The 18256-nt window shown below is 52.1% G+C and overlaps 7 protein-coding genes across 7 annotated transcripts, besides 1 other annotated feature; 5 read left to right on the top strand and 2 right to left on the bottom strand.

Annotated features, from left to right (window-relative positions):
* Positions 1-18256: part of a sequence feature (contig 1.7 1..773302(-1)) that runs on past both edges of the window.
* ANIA_00449 (putative Ras guanyl-nucleotide exchange factor RasGEF) lies at positions 453-4733 on the top strand (the record flags this gene model as incomplete). The annotated part of the gene is made up of 7 exons (XM_050613398.1): positions 453-698; positions 764-1094; positions 1161-1346; positions 1739-3216; positions 3264-3692; positions 4126-4135; positions 4288-4733. The coding sequence occupies 7 exons, from the start codon at positions 453-455 to the stop codon at positions 4731-4733; spliced, it is 3126 nt and encodes a 1041-aa protein (XP_050469217.1).
* ANIA_00450 (putative PP-loop ATPase superfamily protein) lies at positions 5103-6371 on the bottom strand (the record flags this gene model as incomplete). The annotated part of the gene is made up of 1 exon (XM_652962.1): positions 5103-6371. One exon carries the CDS (start codon positions 6369-6371, stop codon positions 5103-5105), a length of 1269 nt encoding a protein of 422 aa, XP_658054.1.
* Positions 6513-7529, bottom strand: erg2 (C-8 sterol isomerase ERG2). Its single transcript, XM_050613397.1, has 3 exons — positions 7138-7529; positions 7040-7066; positions 6513-6951 (listed from the first exon to the last, which is right to left on the bottom strand). Exons 1-3 carry the CDS (start codon positions 7418-7420, stop codon positions 6614-6616), a joined length of 648 nt encoding a protein of 215 aa, XP_050469216.1. The 5' UTR covers positions 7421-7529; the 3' UTR covers positions 6513-6613.
* xgeA (putative endoglucanase) lies at positions 9115-9889 on the top strand (the record flags this gene model as incomplete). The annotated part of the gene is made up of 2 exons (XM_652964.1): positions 9115-9434; positions 9490-9889. The coding sequence occupies 2 exons, from the start codon at positions 9115-9117 to the stop codon at positions 9887-9889; spliced, it is 720 nt and encodes a 239-aa protein (XP_658056.1).
* On the top strand, positions 11368-13101 carry ANIA_00453 (protein pclA; the record flags this gene model as incomplete). The annotated part of the gene is made up of 1 exon (XM_652965.2): positions 11368-13101. The coding sequence occupies exon 1, from the start codon at positions 11839-11841 to the stop codon at positions 13099-13101; it is 1263 nt and encodes a 420-aa protein (XP_658057.1). The 5' UTR covers positions 11368-11838.
* Positions 13710-15680, top strand: ANIA_00454 (putative proline utilization protein PrnX-like; the record flags this gene model as incomplete). The annotated part of the gene is made up of 1 exon (XM_652966.2): positions 13710-15680. Exon 1 carries the CDS (start codon positions 14250-14252, stop codon positions 15678-15680), a length of 1431 nt encoding a protein of 476 aa, XP_658058.1. The 5' UTR covers positions 13710-14249.
* On the top strand, positions 16220-17780 carry ANIA_10080 (GNAT family N-acetyltransferase; the record flags this gene model as incomplete). The annotated part of the gene is made up of 2 exons (XM_652967.2): positions 16220-17613; positions 17663-17780. 2 exons carry the CDS (start codon positions 16220-16222, stop codon positions 17778-17780), a joined length of 1512 nt encoding a protein of 503 aa, XP_658059.2.

The following is an 18256-nucleotide window of genomic DNA, read 5'->3' as shown; positions in this document are numbered from 1 at the left end:
TTTTAACGGGGACGGGGTATATGATCGATCAACCATTTTGTTCGATTCTACGTCAAGCGGTGAAATCGTGAAACTTATCCAACTCATTCTTCCGTGATCAGCAGGTCGGATCGTGCCAACTTGCGGTCTACGCATCCTTATTGTGTCATCCGCCGATTCACCGGGGAAAAGGAGGAAGAAAAGGAGAGATTATTGCACGGCCTTCGAACTGCATTGAACAATATCCACGAGTGACAATTTCAACAGATTTACAAGCGAGAAAAAACAGTGTAACGCCTGGCAGACGGGGAAGTCTTTTCGAGTTGATTCAAAGTGACAATGGATAAGCTGCCGTGTCCGCCTCGTCTATCTACCTAGCCGTTGGTCCTTGCGCTGTCGTATCCTGTTTGCTTGATCGACCTTTAATCGCAACGTAGGCCCGTCCACCGATACGCGTGATTGAGATCTCCAATATGGCCTCCCAACCCTCGAGAAGGGAACGGGCCTCCAGCGATCGGGCCCAGGCAGGCCTCGTCCCTCAACGACCGGGTCTACAAAGTCGAACAAGTTCCGCTCCGCCCGGGGGATTATACAAACTTGATTCAACCAGAACTGCGATGGAAGGTGGCAGTAGTGTTGGACGGACACTCGTTGAGGAAGATGAAAGCTCAACATTTGGCGGATGTTCCGGGGTCTCATCACCCCAGGTCGGATACGAGGTATGCCTCCAACTGTTCGTGCAATTGGGTGCTAGAAAATCCTCTAACAGTTGAACTATATCTAGGCTAACCAGGCTAATCTCAAGTCGAGCTTTCCGCATGTGAGCATCGCTGTTGTTGGCGGGGACAAAGTCGGCAAAACGACCTTTATCCAGAGCGCCTTGGAAATGAAACATCCTCTTACCTCGCGATCTACAACGAAGAAGATGTCTTTAGATGGGACCGTATACGTTGTTCGCTTAGTTGAAGTTCACGTGGACGAGATCTCTTCCGATGGCAATGGAAGATTGAGATGGCCACTGCTGGGAAACGATTCAACCCCCAGCATCGACGGCGCGCTGCTCTTGTACGATGCGAATCGCCCTTCTTCTGTTCCGGAAACGTCAAAGATGCTAGGTCTGTCTTGTCCGGGTTCCTTCCGGGTCTCCTTGACTAGAAGCTTACCATATCTCTCCTATTCAGAAACATTCATCGCCGCCTCTGTTCCTTTCGTGCTGGTTGCCACTAAATGTGATAAGACGAGTCCTGATGGACCATTTGAAACATCTTTCGGGAGCTATGACATTCATCGAACATCTCCCGAGTCGCCCCAGAAGCAGAAAATGTGTATTGCTGTTATTTTGCGTGACGTTTTTAGCCAAAGAGAAGGTAAGTAAAACAAAACAAACCCCCCCCCCCCCCCCCCCCCGACCGCTGCCCCTTTACATATGATTTCGGGGAAAAAGGGGTGACACCAAGAGAGCGAGAACAATGATTCAGCGACTGTGGCAATCTCCATGTTTACGGCCTTCAGCATTTGACATGCTTGGTTGTATGATGTGTGCTTGAAACTTGGTCGACAGCCCATTAGAATTCAGACCTGCCTCGTTGGCACTAGCTCGCTGGATTTAGCTCGTGTACCCTTTCTTACCATTTCCCCCCCCCGTTGATCCTGGGGGTCGCAACTCAAACCCGCACAAACAGGGTCAATGCCGGTTTCACTGATGTTTCTTGCGGTGACTGTTTCAGATATCGAGGCTAATCATATAAATTATTTATAGCGGAGAAAAGTCCCATCTCCAACACGCACGAGTGGCATCACACTCGCGCCCGCTCAGAAACCCCCACCTCATCGCTCGCTGGAGCCGCGGGCGGCCCGTTTAGTAGTGCTCTCGATACTGGAGTCGAAGGGTACGGCGTCGACCGCCATCCCGCAGACTCAAAGCCGTCGCCAAATCTGGCTTCTAATGCACAGGGTTCACGATTTGCCCGGAGCAATTCGCATCCGGTGCGACCACATACACCACCTTCCCGGTTAAATCCCCAGAAAACTTCAGCGGCTGGCGAATCGTCGCCAGGTAAGGACCAAACCCGACAGCGTCTTATCCAATCGGCCTGGCGTAATAGTGGCGGCTCGGATGCTTTCAATGGCTTTTTGGATATGCCAGATGAATACGATGAACCACGGAGTACCCCGTCAAGCCCTGAGAGTAAGGATAAGGCATCTAGCGAAAGTTCCACAAACGAAACGGGCTTCACTTTCGATGAATTAGTTGATCGTCTTGTCGCGCCGCCAATCTCAAAGCAAGACTCTAAGTTTGCATCGATATTCCTCTGTCTTTATCGGAAATTCGCTGCCCCGGCTACCCTCCTGAACGCGCTTATCAATCGATTTGAGCGGAATGAGAAAGATATTACGGATCAATTAACTCGCATCGCGGACCAACTAAGGCTTCTCAGTGTCATTGCCCAGTGGGTTTCGGAGTATCCTGGGGACCTGGCGTATCCGAAGACAAGAAAGCGGATTGTGGATTTTGTCTCAACCCTCGAAAGGAGCCACTTCTACATGTTCGCGGCCAAGGAGATTGGATCGTACCTGGAAGTAAATGCGGAAGATGACGATGTCGGGTGGGCATTCAAGGATGGAGAAGCCGAAGCACTCGACGAGAACGATTTTCCACCTGAAAATTTTGTTAAGAACTCGCCATCCACGTTTCTAGGTGACTTCTCAATTGGAAACGAAGGCGAGGACGACAATCAAAACGACGAGGAAGAAGAAGACCCTATATACAGCATGAGTGCGCTGGACCTCAGCGAGGGTGTGCACGATCAGCCAATGAAACTATCAGCCACATTATCGAACCCATCTTTAGAGAAACCCGGCAATATACCAAGTCAGTCGTTCACATTCTTGAGCATTGACGGTGCGCAAAGAGAAGCAAGCGGTATGGACTTGCTGGGGCGGATACCGTTGACAAAGGTGGTATGGCGGCAACTGATGGAAATCCCGGATGAGGATTTTGCCAACGAGTTGACCCGCATTGATTGGATAATGTTCAACACTTTCCGACCGCGAGATCTTGTGCGACATGTGAGTATATCTGGACCGGACAAGGATAAGATCCAGAGTTTGAAGCATGTCAACCGCATGATCAAGCAATTTAATCATGTGGCATTCTTCGTGGCAAGTGTAATTTTGTTGCGGGATAAGCCAAAGCACCGAGCACGGGCATTAGAGAAGTTTATGAATATTGCTCAGGTAAGTCCGCCATTTCACTGTTACCTGACCTGGCTAATTCATCCTAGAAACTACGCCGCCTGAATAATTATAATTCATTGGGTGCGGTCATTGCTGGGATTAATGGGACACCGGTACATCGGCTTAATCAAACCCGCGAGCTTGTCCCGCCGCAGGTTCACAAAGACTTCATGAGACTGGTAATTCTTATGGGTACTCAGAAGAGCCATTTCGCCTACCGACTGGCATGGGACAACTCCTTCTCCGAGCGCATTCCGTTTTTACCACTCCACCGCCGCGACCTCGTCTCAGCCGAAGAGGGTAACAGGACTTTTATCGGCGACAACCGCAACCGGATTAACTGGAAGAAGTTTGAGGTCATGGGCGAAGTTGTGCTTGGCATTCAACGCAGCCAAAAGACTCCCTACCCACACCTGCACCGGTACGACGAAGTCGCTAGGTTGATTTTGGACACTAAACTTTCAGGCGATGACGAGGTATGTATTTTATTCTCTCCTTGCGAGTAGACTATGTGCTGACTCGCTCAGGAACTGTATGCCCGCAGTATGCAGGTTGAACCTTCCACCGGCGGCGACCTAGGCCGGAAAAAATTTGGCTGGCTTCGATCATAACCAAACCGGCAATGTCGATATAATGAGAACCCATGTCATAATGAGACATCAAACTCCTACCAACTGTCACGCCCCCACGCTCTGCCCCCTGATGAAGTATTAATGAAACGCTCACGATTTGATCGTCCTAAGATAATGTACATACGTACTGCTGAACATATGCATCTTCCACATCTTACACCTACTTCTACCATACTTTATACTTGGGCAATGTAATAAGTTAGCAGGCCTATTCGCGGGCTTATTGGCAGAGTCGATTCATTTGATTCCTTGTTTTTTAACACTTATACTTATTTAGTCACGTGATAGTACGAGATGTTGGGAGATGCAGCGCGGCGGCGAAGTCGGACCTAAGTCGTTCGGTTTTAACAACATACATTAGCCAACACTTAGCAAACTTTCGATATTTTCGGCAAATTTCTTCCAAACGAGTCTTCAATAAAACTCTTCAGCACAATAGGCCGTATTACAAGGTGCCGAAGTCCAGCGAGAAATCCGAATCTAAAAATGTCCGCAAGCACAACAGCAACCGCAAAATCCACGTACCGCGCCATCCTCCGCGAACTCCCTCGCCGCTCCCTCTCCTCACCTACACCTCTACACAACCGAATCCGTGAGGCATACAGAAAACCCACTTTGCGACCTTCTAATGGCGCCGGCGAAAGCGTATCGGAGGGAGAGGCTGTGCTGCGGCGCCTGCAACAAGCAGAACAGTTTGCGCAGTATGCGCGCGCACAGAGGATGTATGCGATGCTTGTTGACCGGTATAACCCGGGCTCTCTGATGGACGAGGAGGAGAGGGTTAGGCTTACGGCGAGGCGAGTGGGGTTGGATCTGCCGGAGCTGCCTGGGGAGCAGCAAAAAGGAAAGGGAAAAGGCGAGGGTCAAGGGGAGGGGAGTGTTTGAGTTTTCATTCGGAGGACAGAAATTTGATTAGAGGCATGCATGACTCAATGGACACAGATTCAGAGACTGTCATGGGGGACAATGTTTGTACTTATATGTAGTATATTTTGCTCCAACGGTTTGGGTTAGGTTAACTGGTATTGCAAATATGTTATGGTGTTGGCGCTGTCTAGACGCAAGGCTGGGATGCTTTTCATACCGTGGCTCGTTCATTAGGTTGCATGGCATGGGTCCCGTCTTCAGGGCGGGCCTGCCTTCTGCTTTTAGGGTGCAGGATAGGTTGACCAGACTTGATCAAGAGAGATACGTCCCGAGCAATTTTGAAGTATTTCTAGTAGTCGGCGATAGAGCAGACTTTGGTTCAGCGACTCATCCTGCCAACTGAACCTGCTCCATCTGCCTGCGTAGGGTCGTGCTGCTCTCTTCTTCCTCCGCGTCAAGCTCCAACTCAATAGCAGCCTTGGGCCTGTTCTTATTCAAACCCTCGAGCAGAGTGCAAGCATGACAAGTTCGCTGGCTTGAGATATACCCGCAACGCTCGCACTTGCCCAGTACCTGGCCGACCTTTGACGTCTTCTGTGTTTGTTGTCTCTTCGGCTTGTTGGTCCTCTTGGGAAGGGGAACTTGCCCGGCCAGGTGCGAGGGCATCTTAATTTCCGTCTCCAGTTCCGCAGCAGCTTCATTCTGTGCAAGACTCTTCTCCATCTCCGCCATTTCGCCCCCGCGCGTCCTTCCACTCTGACTTCCGCAACCCCCAATCGTAGATACGTCCTCCGCCTCCCCGGCAGCGGCCGCCTGCCCACCATCCGTGATAGGCACAAGCACCGCCATCTCCTCGCCACTCCGCACGATATCCAAGATTGAGCTCGGCCTAATCTTCTCTAGATCCTTGATTAGCGTGCGCGCACTCCCCCGGAACGCCTCAGGAGAGTATATGCACTCCGTGCTAAAGTAATCTAGCTGTTTATGGTGCGCATAGAGCACAATCTCCTTCTCGTACGCGTACTTTAGCGGCTTGCTGCGCTTGATGTCCGACGCTGCTGACCCTGTAACGATACTCGTGCCTCTCGATAAACGAGGAAGATCACCACGCAGCAAATTCATCATCACTGTTTCCGCCACATCGTCCGCATTATGCCCAGTTACAACATGCTTGATGCCCAACCGCTCCGCACCCCGATCCAGCGCCTGCCGCCGAAACACCCCGCAGTACGTGCAGTTACCCTTCTTTCCAATCTGCTCAACGACCTGATCCATCGTCCATCCGTATAGCTCACCATAGCCCACAATGACGAGGGGCATGTTGTACTGCACAGCATTGCGCTTGACGGTCTCAAGGCTGTCATCGCGGTAACCCCGAATTCCTTCGTCTATGGAGAGAAGACAAAGATCTAATCCGTACTCATATCGCTCGTTCAGAGTTTTGAGCACCGAAGCCAGCACAGTGCTGTCTTTTCCGCCACTTGCGCCGATGGCGATGCGCTCGCCGGGGTGGAAGAGGGAGTTTGACGTGATCGTTTCGTGGACTTCGGTTTCGAATACCTCTAGGAAACATTCACGGCAGAGCTTGTGCCGGTTTTTGGGACGGATAATGACGGCCCTTTCTTTCTGGCATTTGAAGCATAGAGACGGAGCCATAGTGTCTTATTAAAGTGATAGCTGATTGCGGGGAGGAGGGGAAAATCCATTTTTCGCCTTTTTTGGGGATTTCGATAAGACTGATAACGAAGCTTAGTCATGAAGCATTTGCTTGGTTTGCATAACACACAGGGGCTCAATCTAGACAGATTCCCAAATTCTATTTAAAAGTATTAAAAGTTGTAGATACATGATACGGTTTCTATGAATCATAATGCCTGTATTTACCCATGAGATCACCCTTACATCTTTCCCTTGAGCAGGTTGGAGATCATCTCCCGGCCGGTAATGCGCGAGGTAGCCCACAGAGTCGGGAAGTCAAGAGTGCTCGAGAAGGTATCGGCATAGCCGAAGAAAAGCATGGGAGGAATCCAGCCGCGGGCGTACTCGAGCGCAAAGCAAGACGAGTCCATCTTGTACTGCTTAACCTCGCCGCGGCGGAGGTGGTGGACGGAACCGGCCGGGTAGACTTCGGGCTCGTACGAACCGGGGACGTAGGCGAGCTGAGTGCCCTGGAGGATGTTGAAGTAGTCATCTGCGGTGTGGCGGCCAGTGTGTCCTTCAGTTCCAATGGCGGTGCCTGAGTTCTGTTAGTTGGTTTTCACACATGTTTTGTGCGTACTTTGGGAGACGATGGGTGGACGAGTGGACGGAGAGCGCGAGCGTACCGAAGATGATAAGATACTCAGTGATACCTGTAGGAAAGAGATCATTAGCATAGGCCGTTGCGAGTGCAAGCAGGTTCGGGAGAGAAAAGGGCACATACTAGCGTGGATAATGTACATAGCGCCCATTGCGCCTCCGGCGTTGTTGAAAACCCATTCCTCGTCCTTGTTCAGGTGCGTGGAGCCGACCTTCTCGTCTAACTCAGAAACGATGTACTGGACAATGGCGCGAGTGTCGTTTCCATGGGCAGCGATTGCGCGCTGGGACAGGTCGTGCAGATGGTGGTGGTCGAAGATGTAGAACTGCTCCAGGCGGGCGTCGAAGAACCTGTAGAGCCCTGTAAACAACGCCAGAAAGGCGACTGCGATACTAAGACAGCGCATTGCGTAGGATTAACGGGGAATTGAGATGCACAATCACAGAGGACGCGGTTGGATTGCTGATGAAAGATGGAAAGATGTCAAAGTTATATTTTTATGCAAGTGCCGGCGTTTGTCCGCGGAACCCGTCAAAAATGACCTGATTTTTTCCTTTGGTTGCCGGGAGACTTGGCGGCGATCAACAACGCTCCGCAATGCCCCAAAATGTCCCAAATGCCCCAAGGCTGCGTTTACCGCACTCATAACTGCGGTCTTAAACAGCCAAGTCGTAGGAGGCTGTCAGGAGGCTGATCAAGCAGGTCCATGGCTGTAGCTAAGAGCGCCTGTGCAAATCATCAACTTTCTGGCGTCACCAAATAATCTATAGATGCTGGGGTAAATATTGTTCCCCAGAAAGGAGCTCCAGAGCATATTCAGCTGCCAAATCATTGGTTCATGGCAGTCTTTCCGGCCTCCGACATGGTCAGACTCGTCGTTTATTCGGTACACAAGGTAGGCAGGCTTCATGACATTTAACGCATACTCGAATTTCCTCGTGATCCAACCTTTCATCGGTTGCAGTGTAGCTTTGGATCTCTGTCACAGAGTTCCGCGCGGCCTACGCTATCCTTGGTCCCGGCTATATTGGGACATACAAGTATCCGTTCGAGGCTCGGTACTCTGCAGATTCAGAGTAGATCTCTGAAGTTGTTCAGCGGGCCAGTGGAAGCTATATTGACTCCATTGCTTCGCACTTTCCCAAATTTAACGGGCTTCAAGGGAAACTCCATCGTTTTTTTTGGGGGGGGGGGCACTCGTAAGGAACGCGGATATATATACTTCCCGCACATAGGTCACCTGCTCGGCCAAAGCGGCCTGTGGCCTCACACTGCCGCACCCACTAAGCAAACCAAGTTCTCTCCTTCCAAGTCTCCTAAGTACAAGGAGATATTACGAAATCCTCCACCAATGCGTTTCCAGTATTCATCCACAGAAGTCCAGAGCCATTGGTCTAGCTCCACTGACCTTACTTGAGTACGTTCCGCTTTCAGTGGAAGCTTGTTTCATGCTGAAGCGAAGGGGCAAGGTCGGTCCACCAGCTCGGTGTTAAGCAGACCTTGTTTTTGATGAACCTGCAAACAAATCGGCAAAGTCAATGGCAATAATAAGAGTCGCTTGCTCACCATGATATATTGATTGAGCTAACTATTGCAACTTCCCCCGCCGGGGTCTGCAGCAATGTGCAGAATGCAAGTCCGCACAACAACGGGACCAATGTCCTTGGGCGTGCTGATCCCCGAGCCTTATCCCAAAAGATTCAGGACTTGGAGAAATGGCAACCTTTTTTGGCTGACAGCGCCTATCAGATGCCGTAAACGTGGATCTGACGGGTGGTCATGGCTTCATTGTTCCGAGAGTCTTCGACTCGTCCTTTTGTTTGAGGTCCTGACTCCGCACTCTATTACCGTTTCGCCTGGGATTGATGGGATTACGGATGTCGGAACCAACCCTTAAGGAAAATCGGGTCTTTGTGACGAATGGCACAGCAGATTTGGTGATATATCCGACTTAATATACTGAATGCGTTTCGGCTCACAGGATGGAGAATGTTGGCTCGATGGAGATAAATAGCAGACGGCCCATGGCGAGAAGCAAGCTTTTGGCTGTGACATCTAGTTCACGGAATCGCTTGTCTATCGCCTGTTGACTTTGACGACATGAAGCTGCTTGCTCTTTCCCTGGCCTCGTTGGCCTCCGCTGCCACCATCACTCGCCGTGCCGACTTCTGCGGCCAATGGGACACTGCCACGGCGGGTAACTTCATCGTATACAACAATCTCTGGGGTCAGGACAATGCCGATAGTGGCTCGCAATGCACTGGTGTGGACTCCGCCAATGGCAACAGTGTCTCATGGCATACGACCTGGAGCTGGTCTGGTGGCTCCTCCAGTGTTAAAAGCTACGCGAATGCTGCGTATCAGTTCACGGCGACCCAGTTGAGCAGTCTGAGCTCGATCCCGTCTACCTGGGAATGGCAGTAAGTCATGTAAACTTCGTCTCCGGCTTTTAGCGGTTATTAATGCGGTCAACAGGTACTCTACGACCGATGTCGTTGCCAACGTTGCCTACGATCTCTTCACGAGCTCCAGCATTGGCGGAGACTCTGAGTACGAGATCATGATCTGGCTGGCCGCTCTGGGCGGTGCGGGCCCTATCTCCTCGACCGGCTCTTCCATCGCAACGGTAACCCTTGGCGGAGTCACCTGGAACCTGTATTCCGGCCCCAACGGAAGCATGCAGGTGTACAGCTTCGTCGCATCATCCACCACTGAGAGCTTCTCGGCCGATCTGATGGACTTTATCAATTACCTCGTGGAGAACCAAGGCCTGTCGAACAGCCAGTACCTGACTCACGTGCAGGCCGGTACCGAGCCATTCACTGGCTCCGACGCCACCTTGACTGTTTCCTCTTACTCAGTCTCTGTCTCATAAAGACGTGGCCTACCTTAGCTTATGGCAAGAATAGGAACCGCGACACTCGAGGCGGTCTGTGAGGAGTGGATGATGGGGGGTCGGACATTTCATCTATAGGTGTTTCGTTAGTCAATGCATTCGGTCTCGTTGTTCGCGGTTCTCAAACGGCGCCTAGCCTGTCAGGTCTTAAAATAATCGGGATCAAATTAGAAACGCGTCATCCTAAGCGCTTGACTGGGTCGAGCGACTTGAGAGCCTATGTAGGGCAACACTGAGGCAGTTCGGCGGCTACGCAGCGAGAATAGCAGCCTCTTAAATCTGTCCTCTAGTTCCACCAGCCGAGTGACTCGCGCGCTTATTAGGCTTGCAATTGTCGTTCTTTACTTAGAAATGTTGGGACTGCTCTTTTTCCCCCTAAGCGCCCAAGCTGCTGGTTTGAGCTAGGCGCCGTGGGGAATGTTGTCAGACCACCCTACGTTATACGTATCAAACAATGCTGTAAATATGTCGAGCTTGACAATTCATCAAGTTACTAGTGATTATCGAATAGATATTGCAGTAGAAATCTTGAAAGGGCCGAAAAAGTTATAGATTGTATAATCTGTAAAGCGTTTAAAGCGGCGATATTTCAGGCCAGGAACGGCAGGAGTCACATGAGACTTGCACTTGGTACTCGACTTTCCAATTATCGGACAAAATTATTGCTTCGACGCGAAGAATCCAGAGCCTGAATCAGAATGAACGTTATTATGAACCCGTGGAGGAGGGGAATGCACTTTACTACTTACGCGCCGCGTTTCAGCACCCCTGTTGGAGGGATTTAGCTCCTGAGCGGTTCCTTGACAGCTCACGGAAGGGTGTTCTTCCCGCGGTGGTAATTGATGATCGTGAAGCCTATGACATGAATAATCGTTCATCCCGGACTCCAGTCACCGGAACAGCATCATAGGCAACAAGAATAGCAGAACCAGTCCGGAGAATTGGAAAAAAATAGACTACATTATGCGATGCCTGAGCGCTTATGCAGCAGACTTCCGGCTGCCGATCGATCGCCCGGGGTCGAGTCAAGTTGAACTCTCCAGCCACAGATGAATCCACTGAGTTTCAGACAAGGGCAACTTGAGGGCACGACGGGCTCCATTCCAGGCGAACGACAGTCGAGTCATCGACACTCTGGCCGCTCGTCAGGGGCGTGTCGCAGGTGGTGCAGGATCACCGCGCAGGAAGGGGATGATTCGCCCTTGATTGCTTGGAGGTTGCATGTTTGGCATCTGATTGAACGGTTAACTTTCCTGCGTTGCTGCCAATCATCCACCACCCTGGGCTCGCGCGCGCCAAATGCTACGATGGCTTTGAAAGTATGGAGACAGGGACTGGACCAGGCATGCAGGTTGCGCGTTTGGGACTCTGGGTTGGACCACTTGGTTTGACCCTTGCAGACCTGCCTTTTACTTTGCCAGTGCGCTCCTCCTGAGCCCTGACAGACCCTACCTAGCCGCCGTTTAGGGTCTTATTTATATCAGGAGGCAATCGCTCATGAATGCTGCACGAGATCTTGGTCATCATTCCCCATTCCTGAGCTTTGCGGTGCGGTCTCGTCGCTCGCATTTCCTTATCTATTTCACTGGTGCTGCCTCACGCTCTCTAGACTCTTTTTCTTCAGTTTAATTATTGTATTGCATTGATCGGTCGATGGTGTCTCACCCTATCTTTGTGTCTCACTGCTCGCCCCAGACAATAGTATTCTCAGTTGACAGGACAACGACTACATTTTTTATCCTGCTGGCAGGACAACTTCATCCCACATTCTTTACGTTGGGGAACATTCAGGAAACTCTAGCTTGGCATCTACGTCCTACGATCTGCTCATAACTCTGCCGTCTCGCCTTGCCTCGCTCTCTTCGTGCTGTCGGCGTCTTCCACCTTTCTCTTCTATTCTGAATTCATAATCACCACTTTCCACAATCATGGATCTCAACCGAACAGCGCTGCAAGAGTTCATCGCCCAGCCGGTCTCGCGGGACATGGTTGCTTACCTGGCCCAGCAGGCTGCACTGGTCATCCGGTGCGAGTCTCATGTGACAACAACTGCTTCCACACAAACTGTGCATGGCCAGCATACACCTCCCAGCACTCCGCCGATGGATGCTGCTGATCAGCAGCTCCCAAGGTTGCCGTCGGTCGAAGCCTTCATTACCTCCCTGGTCACTCGCTCCCAGGTCCAGGTGCCGACGCTCATGACAACCCTCGTCTACCTCGCTCGTCTGCGTGCCCGCCTACCCCCAGTTGCAAAGGGTATGCGCTGCACCGTCCACCGCATCTTCGTTGCCTCGCTCATCCTGGCGGCCAAGAACCTGAACGACTCGAGCCCTAAAAACAAGCACTGGGCCCGATACACAGTCGTTAAGGGCTACGAGGGCTTTAGCTTCTCCCTCCCGGAGATCAACCTGATGGAGCGCCAGCTTCTATTCCTGCTGGACTGGGACACCCGCGTCACTGAGGCAGACCTCTTCCTGCACTTGGAACCCTTCCTCGCCCCGATCCGTCATCGTCTCCAGCAACGAGAAGCGAAGATGCACCAACCCCGCGAGTGGCACCGGTTCCAAGCATCCGCAGAGCTGCTAGCCTGCCGTCTTCGCCGGCAAAAGCTGGAGGCCCGTCTAGAGGCCCGCCGTCGACTCCCTCCAAGCCCGCAGCCCTCTGCCTCTCTCTCGTCAGTGTCGTCTTCTTCAAGTCTGCAAAGCGATGCCGCTGTATCCGCACCCGATTCTGATCGGTACCAGCCCTACCCTCCTCGTCGACGACCCTCCAACCGTAGTCGTCACTCAGTGTCCCCCCCTTCGATCCAGGAAATTCCCGGCTTGTCACGCACTGAAACAGTACCCACGCTTTGCTCGCGCTCATCAAGCGTTGCTCCCAGTACAAGAAGCAACACACCGGCTAGCCTGCGACCGTCTAGCTCATACAACAGTATGGACCAGGAAATTCAGGTTGTCGATGTATCGCGCAGCCCAGGCCTGAGCAGTGGATACGTCCACCTTCCTTCCAGCACTATGATGGTCCCGCTCCCCGCAGATGTGGCAATGGCAAAAGGAGACGACATTGCGGTGCAGCAGCCGAGCAAGAAAATGCGAATGAGCGGCCATAGTGGCAGCAGCGGCTTTGTGGCGCGGTTCTTGGCGTCGGCGACGGGAACCTATATGGGCCACCGGATGCGGCCTCGCGTTTAGACCAGCCTCGGTCTTGTCGATTTGCGGGTCCTCTCAGGTCCAACTTCTTCAACCACCGACAAATGACAACCTGCAACTAAGCTGTTTGACTCTTGAGCTGGCCTCACAAACATGCTAAACAAGTTAGCCCTCTACCAATCAACACTAACACCTAATACCCCTCAAATTCGCACCACTAAAAATTGGTTTCATATCCAATACCCCGTCGCTAAGAAAGTTCCTTCATTCTCGTCTTCGTTTGATGTTCTCCTTCGTTTGTTTCAGATTGGCCCGGACCTTGCATTGCATTCTAGGCGGCGTTTTGAGTTGTGCTTATTCCATTTGGGATTTGGGACAGGCTTGGCGGTTGGTGGCTCGGGGATACAGACGATTGATGTACGTAACATGCTATATGTGAATGAACTTATCTATCCTTCGACTTATCCGGTCGCAACTATAACACCTGATCTTAAAGAGCGTACGTATTTGGACTACGCAACCTAGTTCTGGATGGATGCCACCGAAGTCGGGCGCGATCACAAACTTAATCCGGCTCTGAGAATGCGGCGGAATGTGGCTGCCTCAACTTTTCGCCGGACTGATCCAGTAGGCATTTTGGATTACAGCACCTGGAGATGCAGCCTTGTCGGACCGGATGTTTCCATGTGTTGTCTATCATGACAATTTGAACTTTGGGAGTTACAGTATTATTTTGATGGGTGACTGAACCGTGGATAGTCTCAACGTTGACATGTGTACTAACCCACCGCTGTCGTCATACCCCACCACTTCCAAGAAAGAGCTTTTGCCGACTTTCCCCTCTCCTTATCCTTGTTCCCAGGCTGGCTTTCATCTATCAGTGCCAGCAAAGTTCCATCGGGCGCACTTGACGAGAACGGCTGCCCACTGCAACCTCGAGCACGACCGCATCTGTTCGCCACTTAGGTACTGATATCTCCGAATCCCGGCGCTCGCTTACCTCCGTCAAGACCAAGTTACATCCGACTCAGTTATTTCCTTGAAAGACCGGCTTCATTTCGTTATCACCGACGCCGCGCCGCTTGCTCTGGAGCTATATAAGCTGAGCCGGGCCAACACCGCCTGCGTTCGAACTACCTAGGTAGTATAGAGATTTCGTTTTGCCCTGAACACCCGAGAAAGAAGTCTCCATGCCGATCACAGTCCTCTCAGGAGCGCAGCTCCGCACCCTTCTCACCTCGTTGACCCGCGATCAGATTGTCTCGATCCAGCGGAATCTAGCAGACGCACTACGCGATTACTCCATCGGGAACCAGGATTCTGGATGCGCGGCTACGCTGCAACCTAGACGAACAGCGGTAACGAGGCAATGCGGGCGAACGACAATATTCATGCCATCGAGCACGCGGCGCTCGATCGGGATCAAGGTTATCTCTCTACAGGATAGGGAGAGTAAACCTGGATGTGAGGTGGAATCGGGGGAGGACCTGCGTGGTATCAAGAGGTTTACAGCAAGTGGTCCTGGGGAGGCCGGCTCGCGGACTTCGGTGTCCTCAATATCGTCTGAGATGAGCGAGTTGTCGTTCTCATCACATGAGGATGAGCCCGAGGCTGAGCAGTCGGTTAGCTTGTCTACATCTAGTGGGGAGAGCGATCCGTTGCCTGTGGCTTCAGTGGATAAGAAACCTATTGGGGCTGGGGTGTCGCAGACGCTGGGCGCGTGGCCGGGACCCGGATCCCGGGATACCTCGCCGAAAGGAAGCGTCACGCTGTATGATGATGATAGCTTGCCGTTTGGGCTGATCAATGCCGAGGAGCTGACGCCCTTTCGAACGGCGCTAACGACTACGATGATATTCAACAAGCGCAAGAAGGTGCGCACGGTGGTAGTGTTTGGTGCGGGCAAGCAGGCTTACTGGCATATCCGACTGGCGGTCATCTTACGAGGCGAGGACATCAAGCGCGTGGTCATCGTCAACCGGTCGTTTGAGCGGGCAGCGCAGCTGCTCCGGGAGATCTATTCACCAGAGAATGCTAGCTGGCGAGGGGATGTCAAGTTCTCCGCAGTCAGCAGCGAATTCGGGGAGTACAAACGGATCCTCCACGACGCTATCAACAAAGCAGATGCTATCTTCTGCTGTACGCCGTCGCATGAACCGCTGTTCCCGTCGGAGCTCCTCACCTCGCGGGAGGGGCGCCGCAAGGGCCGTTTCATCAGCGCCATCGGATCGTACAAGCCGAACATGACAGAGTTACATCCTGATATCCTCCGGGAGGAGGTTACAATATCACCGCCCCATCGCCACTTCCACAAGCATGTTCAGCGCAGTGGGATTGTCGTGGTTGACAGCCTTGATGCGGCGATGAAGGAGGCCGGCGAGCTGATCCAGGCGGAGGTCAAACCCAACCAGGTAGTGGAGATTGGCGAACTACTGATGGTGCGGGATGCCGCGAAGGATTCAAGTTTGGCTGACGACGAGAAACACCTGCGCGAATGGGTCGAGCGTGGGAATGTGATATTTAAGGGCGTGGGATTGGGCTTGATGGATCTAGTGACTGGAAGCGAGTTGGTCGAGCTGGCAAAGACCAGAAAGATCGGCACGACAGTGGAGGAATTCTAGACAGTCTAATAAATGTTGGCCTTTATCTAGGTAGTGGCCATTCAGATAGTTGATATTTTTGGACGTCGTGAAGCTGTTGGAGTAATCGTAATTCTAAGACTGATGATTTGCGGACGAGCAACGTGACACCGCCCAAAAGGGAAAATGGCTGGCATGACATCAAGCATCGCACACGACGTTTTCCTCTCCTGACTCTCCCACTCTGCGAGTGCAGATATGTATACGGCCATGAAGCCGTTCCAAATGCTAGTAGACCACGTTGAAGTCTCTTTTGCCCTAAATAGTGCCCAAGCGTCTGATTATTTCCTTGTTTCTGCCCACAGGCGATGCTCACCCACTCCGACTGAGGGGCAACATAAAATCATCCCACTATCACCTGCAGGTTGACCCGACGGCTCGTATGCAGGAGCCCTCGCCAGCGCTTTTCTTTTTACTTGTTCACTTTACGTTTTACATCTATTTAAGACTCCGAGACAGGTCCTGTTTCTCTCTTCCGTACTCCGAGTGATCGCATTCGCAGTCCAGCGCATACCTTCGACATGCGCACCACCACTCAGTTGCCCAACGGCCAGTCTTTCACCGTCACCCCCGTGTTTGGGGGCGTCAATTTCAAGTCCAACAGCCTGAACCAGCGAGGCTCGCTCTTGCTGCCTGGGTGGAATGTGGTCCTTGGTACGCGCCGCCGGCCAGAGGATCTTTCCGACGGAGACTTGACCGACGTTGAGCGCGGCCGAGCAAGACCGATGGAGAAGAAGCCGCAGGTTACTCGCTTCACAGTGCCTACCTTGTCCAGCGACGAACTGTACATTTCGTACATCGTCAACCCTCCAGACAGCGACTACAAGCCTGTCAGTTCCCCAACTCGGCAGATCGCCATGATGCTGTGGGTCACGCTGTACTGGTACTTTCATGAGCCTGAACCAGAGTTCCAGTTGTATACTGAAGCATCGGCCAATACACCTTTTGCTGGAAAGCCAAAGGGAGACTGGAGGGTAAATATCAGGCGTGAGGGGATCTTTACGGGGCACAATGTGCTGCAGAAGCTGGAGCGCATGGGATTAATTGCATGCGACGACTCGTCTGTTGGACCTGATCCAGAGGACAGAGATAGCTGGTCGCATATGTTCGTCAGCCGGCGCAGCTTCTGGCAGCTCGATCCGCGTCTGTATCTGTTTACGTTGAGCCCGCAGTCGTTTGCGCATTCGGTTGGGGGCACGGCGTTCGGCAGGATTGCTTCTCCGACACGGGAGAGCTTGTACCTGGGGGAGCCGAATGGTCGACCGAGATCTGCAGGACCGGGCTCGGGTCGCTACATGCCTAATGAAGGGCCATTTGCGTCGCATAGCCATCTTCCGACATTCTTCCCTCCGCCGCCGTGCCAGTTCACTTTCACGAATGGCGTGCGGCACCCGATCAGACAGAAGCCACCGCACCAGGGTGAGGTTTTCTATGTCCGTTACATTCCGAGCTTAGGGCAGTATCTTTCCTTTCGAGTCCCATATCTGCGCTCTCCTAGGGATCACACAGAACAGTTGAGTTCGGAACCAGACACCCCCTCGGACCTGGAGTATCTGCACAAGTGGATGAATGAACCTCGTGTCGATGCAGCATGGGGAGAGGCTGGCCCAATCTCCAAGCAAGAGGAGTTCCTGCGTCAGAATCTCTCTAAACGACACAGTTTCCCTGTAATCGGATGCTGGGATGGGCATCCATTCGGATACTTCGAGATATACTGGGTTAAAGAAGACCCTTTAGGATCATTGATTGGGGGAACTGATAATTACGACCGAGGCATTCATGTTCTTGTTGGCGAGCAAAAGTACCGCGGTCCGCACCGGGTTTCGGCATGGCTGACATCGCTGGTCCATTTCTGTTGGTTGGCAGATATGCGGACTCAGACTGTGATGTTGGAGCCAAGAGTAGACAATAAGAAGTGCGTTACCATGCCAGCTTCATTGCCGCAAAATGCTAATCAAACGCAGGATGATCAGCTATCTCGAGAGCGCAGGGTTCTACAAAGACGGCGAGGTTACATTCCCTCATAAGCAGTCGGCGCTGATGAAAATCCGGCGTGATACGTGGGAGGCTCCTTCTATCTAATGTTTTACACTCTAGCAGGCCCTCACCTCATGTTAGACCATGTACAGGGTGGCCGTCCGATTGCATACTGTGCATAATATCATCTGGCTCAACTCCTCACTATGATGTTTCCAGTGAGAATAATATCCTCTTTCTATTATGACTTGTAATCATATCCTTCCTTCAGCCTTATCGTTTCACGACGACTTGCTGCAGTAGTTTCAAGTATTGACCTGACTTACGTAAGGAAACCTGAACCATCCAATAGACTGTCATTTAGCCTGGCCGGGTTGCTAGCAACTCAGGCAACGCAGGATGAAACAGACGATGATATGGTCTTGTATGTGTCTTTTCCAGAGCCTGGACTGGAAGACTCACTTTCCTGGACGCTAGTAGCATAAGGTCGGTGTAAGAGTTGAGAAGAGCTCACCCCCCCCCCCCATAGCCGCCTTGGATAAGAAAGCACGGACAATCAGGTTGGTTGCAAACCATCCATC

Source organism: Aspergillus nidulans, chromosome VIII (genome assembly GCF_000011425.1).
Source record: "Aspergillus nidulans FGSC A4 chromosome VIII".
Classification (NCBI taxonomy): domain Eukaryota; kingdom Fungi; phylum Ascomycota; class Eurotiomycetes; order Eurotiales; family Aspergillaceae; genus Aspergillus; species Aspergillus nidulans.
The sequence above is the reverse complement of the archived record's forward strand: the minus strand, read 5'-3'. Positions and strand labels throughout refer to the sequence as shown.